This window comes from Nicotiana attenuata, chromosome 9 (assembly GCF_001879085.1).
Source record: "Nicotiana attenuata strain UT chromosome 9, NIATTr2, whole genome shotgun sequence".
Taxonomy (NCBI): Eukaryota; Viridiplantae; Streptophyta; class Magnoliopsida; order Solanales; family Solanaceae; genus Nicotiana; species Nicotiana attenuata.
Genome location: NC_031997.1, coordinates 14,018,423 through 14,024,455, shown reverse-complemented (window position 1 = coordinate 14,024,455; position 6,033 = coordinate 14,018,423). Strand labels below are relative to the sequence as shown.

The window sequence follows — 6,033 nt, the reverse complement described above, 5'->3', positions numbered from 1 at the left end:
CACAGACGTAGTGCAATCACTGGTGGCTCTTAAAATTGGAATAACTTTATTACTGGCTGGCACCTGTGTCAATACGGAACACAATGGATTCTCAGTAATGCACTCTTATTAACTTTTGGACAGACTCTTGGTTACCTCCAGTACGCCCATTCGCAATTCCTTAATTGGGCACCTTCCCGTAATACACATACTAATACGGTCTCTACCTATTTATCCCATGGTCAATGAGATTTTACATCCATCCCATTTGAACTACCACCTCCACTGCTACAGAATATTCTTAGTATACATATCCCTACCTATACACTTCCCCCGACTCCTATGCTTGGGCCCTCACGAAGCATAGGACCTTCACCACCAAATCACTCTACCACCATTTACTCTCGTTCCCCTTTCGTCACTCCTTCACATGGATCTGGAAACTTTTCAGCTACCTCCCAAAATTAAACATTTCCTCTGGCTCTGCAGCCATCATCGACTCCCCACTGCTGCATATTATCACCATCTCAGCATACTAAACACAAATATTTGTCCCCGATGCCACACTAGTCCAGAAACTATTAGACATCTACTCCTAGAATGTCCAGTAAACACACCAATTTGGACTAACCTACTCATGCTCTCGAACCTTGCTGGACTCCAGGGGCTTGACGACTCCCCTCTTCAATGGCTAAAACAACTTATCTTACACACTGATGTTCCAAATACCCTGAACATCCCATATTCCATACTTATACCTTTCTGTCTCTGCATATTTGGTTAGCTCGAAATGTCATAATTTTTCGCTCACCGTTAAAACCGTTTTCTTCCTCTCATATCCTCAACATGGCGACCAAATTTTTCCATATTGTTGTTTTACCACCGTCCTCACATAGCTGTTTATCCATACAACTTCAATGGTACCCACCTCACACTACTCCTTTCACACTTAACACTGATGGTTCAGCCCACTTTGATATAGGCCCAGGGGGGATTGGTGGTGTCTTACGTGACTCCACGGGTAACTGGCTCATCGGCTTTTCAGGACGTCACATCTCTCATGGGAGTGTTGAAACTGAACTATGTGCGCTTTATCATGGATTGCAATTGGCTTATAACCATGGATACAAGCCTCTCAAAGTGAACCTAGACACTCAAATAGTAATTAATATATTACAGATCTCGCACCCTCTTTATGCTAACCCTATACATGATTGCAGGTTTTTACTTGAGCTGCTGTATCATATGTTACACATACAGGGAGCAAAACCAAGTAGCTGATTTGCTACAAAAGTATGGTTGCCATATGGATAACACTACCGGAATCATTGTTTTTGCACAAACCCCGCTTTTTGTATAACCGGCTTTGGAGGATGATCGCTCAAGCATACTTTTTATTAGAAGGGTTACACCACCAGTTCTTCAGCACGCTACAGGTTCACAAAATTCTCTTAACCAATCTTTTTGTATCTCAAGAAGTATGGATATTAATAGTAGTAGTAATAGTAATTCCCTTAGGTCCCTCCTTTCTAACGACCCATCACTGGGTCGCCCCCTTAGGTTAGTTTCTATAGTTTCAAACACTCCCTGTACTACTCTGGTTTAACTTAACCAAAAAAAAAAGAAGAAGATTTTTCTAAGCAATATCGGACTATCTGACTTGTAGATCTAGGATCATATATAGTGATTTTAAGGTTTTACTTCCTGTTTGAAATTGATATTTACTTTATATTGTTTTATGCATGCGTTGTGGGTCTATTATATGTACACGTACTGCTTTTTGGAAAAACAAAATTTATATACATACATAAGAAATATATTTTACCAGTGTTGAATGACACTCCTTACTAGAGGATAAATGCCACTAGATATAAGTACAAAAACGTTAAATAAAATGAAAATTTGTAGAGTATTATTCAACTCCAATCTTGGCGCGACTGGAGTGAGATTACTTAGAACTTAAGTTGTCAATAGTCTGCACTTTAAGGTATAACATTTTGACCACCTGAAGAAGTAGATAAAAAGTGGCTGAGTTTTCTTGTTGACTTTATTCCATTAAACCATGTAATCAAAGGTTTGCTTTTTCAAACACTTTCACCATAGGACTTAGCTCCATGATCGTGGGGCAATTTAAAATGTATACTACATTTCATTATTTAAAGCAAGAAAAGTCATATCAGTAAATCATCAAAAATCAAGTCGTGTTAGTTAACCACCAATGTTTACGGTCTAGTCAAGATATCGATTGAAATAGTCGATACAATAGGTGTGAGTTTAATTCTTACTACTCCCTCTGCTCATTTTCACTTGTCCACTATGAACTTTGCACATCCCTTAAGAAATACAATAAATAAAGTGTATAATTTACCATGATACCTATATTAATTGGTGTATAGTCTTAATGAATTTGGAAAATGATTTGGAATGAGTAATTAATGCTAGGGCAAGACAAGAAAAATAAATTTTTTTTCTCTTGATATGCGAAAAGTGACAAGTAAAAATAAAGATTTATTTTTAGAATACTTGACAACTAAAAATGAACGGAGGGAGTATTTCCCTTCTCCTTCCTTGATCTCTCAATGTAATAGATTTTTTAAAGGAAAAAACTTATGATCTCAAGTCATGTGTTAGTTGGGTTGTGTAAACAATTTTCTTTAATTGTTAATATAGTTGGTGAACTAATTCTACTTTACAGCACAGAATATTGTGATGAATCATCCTGTAGTAGTTAAATTAGAACCTGAATAGGTCAACTAGTAGATGATCATCCTAGGTTCATTTAGCATATGATAACAAGAACCTTAGTTTAGTCTGCTTGATCAGACAATAAAATGTTCAATCAAAATACATTAAATATTTGTGTTATTAAAGGCATCTTAAACATAAAGTTATTGTAGCATATGACATGATTCCTAAAAAGATCTTCTTGGTTTAATTAGTAGGATGTTGACCTTAAGTATTCTCCTAGTTTAATGAGCAATAATTTGGATCTTCCTAGTAATTTGAGTTGTCAACATTAATCAGTGGAAGAAAAAAAGGGTAAAGAAGGAAATTTAGGAATGAGCCTCTGTCGTAAAGATAAAATTTATACTAATCTTTTTGACCTTTCAGCATTGAGGAGGTTTCCTTTTGAATTTCATTTGATATTTTTATAAAATAAGGAACATATATGGAACTCATTTCCTTTTTGGTCCGTTCAAAAAAGAATGACCCCTTTTTAAATTTGAAAGCAAACAATTTTTCTTAAACTCCGTGTCCAATCAAATAGGTTCACATAAATTGAAACGGAGGGAATACTATATTAGACTGAATTCTAAAAAGCCAATGAATGATGATTTTCATAACATCAAAAGATTCAAAGGAAAAAAGTCCTAACACAACAAAAAGTTCAATGTTTGATCTAATAGAACAAACTAAATCAACTTTCTTTCCCACTTTTGTCACAAAAAGGAGAAAATTTTGAAAAAACTCCATTATTGTAGGGAAATAATGGAGATTTTTTTTTTTTTTGAAGATTTCTTCCGTTGATTGTAGTGGAAAAGTAATAAGTAGAACATGGCTATATATATAAAAAATAAAAGACAGAAAAATAATTAAACTATTTGAACCAATGACCTCATAACCCCCTTGACTACTAAGCCATGCTTTTGGGATGTGTGAAGGGGATTCAAAACATAATACTTAAAGGTAAAAATCAGATTTTGCCTTATATATACAATTAATTTTTCGACGAAGAGGGTTCGGGTGAACACCCTTGCGCCCCTAAATCCGCCTACAAGATCAAGAAAGATTTCTCCAATGAAAAAGACTTGTTGTTGTTAGACCTTTTTATTTTTCCACCAAAAGTTGAAGTAACTAATAATAGGAGAAAGAGAATGCATCTCCTACTTGAGATGAACTTGCTGATCTTGAATACTTGTTGGAATTTGGAGATGATGATGATGATGTCAAATCAGACCTTCTCCTTAGCATCTGCCTCATCCCATCAGCTACTTTAATTGCTGGATTTGACTTATATTTTCTACAAAATGACATATGTGCCTTCACTGCTTCTTCCATGCAAAGAAATTGCTGCTTTTTTCCTCTGTTCACTTCATCTCTAACTGCTTCTGAACACAGTCCACATAGCCATTTCCCATCAAAATTTTCCTTCACTTGACTAATGTATTCTTGTGTGCAATCTTCTTTTAGACCACAACACTCACACTTTGCCAACTCTATCTCCATTTCTTCAATCAATCACAAAACTTTTGGAATTTATGACATATGGATTTTTGGGAAATGAGAGGAAGAAAAGGGTGGGAATTTGGAGAGGAGCAAGTGAGAACTTATAGTGGGGAAAAGTGGCTTAATTTGCTCCATGTTATGAGGGACCATGGGCAATGGAAAATGAGACAACTTGGTCTAGGAGGGGGTCCCTTTATTATTATTATTATTATTATTATTATTATTATTATTATTATTATTATTATTATTATTATTATTATTATTATATACTCCATCCGTTCCAATTTATGTGAACCTGTTTGACTGCATACGGAATTTAAGAAAAAATGAAGACTTTTAGAATTTGTGGTCCTAAACAAGCCGAAAAGGGGCCCAGAGTATTTGTGTGGTTATAAAAGCTTCTTATTAAGGGTAGAATTGTAAGTTTAAGCTTTTTTGTTACCAAATTTATAAAGGGGTCATTCTTTTTAAAACGGATCAAAAAGAAAAAAGGTTCACGTAAACTGGAGGGAGTATATTTTTTTTAGCAGTGGCTCGGTGTTGCATTTTAAAAGAAACAAGAATGAATGGGATTTTAATACTATAGTCATATTCTTTTGTTCTCTTGGCATGTCGCTTATTGTTATTGTTTTGTTAATTGTTACTTTAGGTGGTAGTTTTTGCCTTTGCCTTGAATGATGGTTACTTTCGGTTAGGACTGTTCATCGATTTCCAAATAGAACAACAAAATTCCTGATTTTTTTAATGTCGCGGTAGTTACGTTAGGTCTTCAATTTTTTACAAAAATATTTGACGGATCAAACTGAAATACCGGATATATTTATTATATTATTTTAGCATATATACATATAATAATATAATTTTACATAACTATATTATTTCTGAGACCGATTTTAGAAGGTCCAATTAAGTCCAAACCAAATTAAATTTTTTATTTATTTTGTATCCGATGTTTAGTACCAGCTTAGGGGCCCGTCTAATCTTGATCGGGCGGAAAAGTTCCATTTTAGGGGTAAAATACTCGCTACTAAAGGTGACTCCATTCCCAGAACTCGAACCCGAAACTTCTGGTTAAGGATGCGCGTATTTAGTAGAAATGGCGTGTAGTAGCCACTAATTAAGGGTGTCTTTAATTTTTATCCACTAATTACAATGCTCAGCAAAAATAGCCACTACTAATAGGGAAAAGACACATTTACCCTTTCTTCAATGCGCTTATAATGCCAAAATGCCCAAAAACCCTTTTTTTCATTCAGTCGAGGGAAAAGAATTTGAGAGGGGTTTCAGGGCAAGTTGCGTATTCTCTGCTTCTTCATCATCCTCTCGCATGCAAAGGATCTTCAGTTAATCTTCCTGCTCCTTCATCTTCTCCGCCATCTTCTATGAATCGTTCGCTACTGGTAATGTATTTTTTTTTTATGCATTTTTGTATTTCTAAATGTGTAATCGGGTTCAATGCCGTGTGAAGTATGTTTGAAATTGCAAAAAATTATCATTATATGTTGATTCAGTGTCGGAGATGTAGTGTGATTGTGTTATTTAGAAATTTTTAGGGTTGAAATGTGAAATGTGTTTGTGGTTGATTCAATATATTTGATTATGTAGGTATATTTCATAAAAATAGTCGTAGAAATTCATAAGCTTACTGTTTTTATGAATTTTTAGTTAACTGTGTTCCTGAAATATAAGAAAGAAACGACATTAAATTTTGAAGTTGGAACTCAAAGTTAAGGACTGATTTGTCCTTAACTTTTGCACATGAAACTTGAAGTTAAGGACCAAATGTCCTTAACTTTTGAACTACAAATTTGAAGTTTAGGACCTATT

General features: G+C 34.6%; 1 protein-coding gene across 1 annotated transcript; it reads right to left on the bottom strand.

The window, feature by feature from the left end:
* On the bottom strand, positions 3,548-4,347 carry LOC109232744. The gene has a single exon (XM_019398484.1). The coding sequence runs from the start codon at positions 4,204-4,206 to the stop codon at positions 3,835-3,837; it is 372 nt and encodes a 123-aa protein (XP_019254029.1). The 5' UTR covers positions 4,207-4,347; the 3' UTR covers positions 3,548-3,834.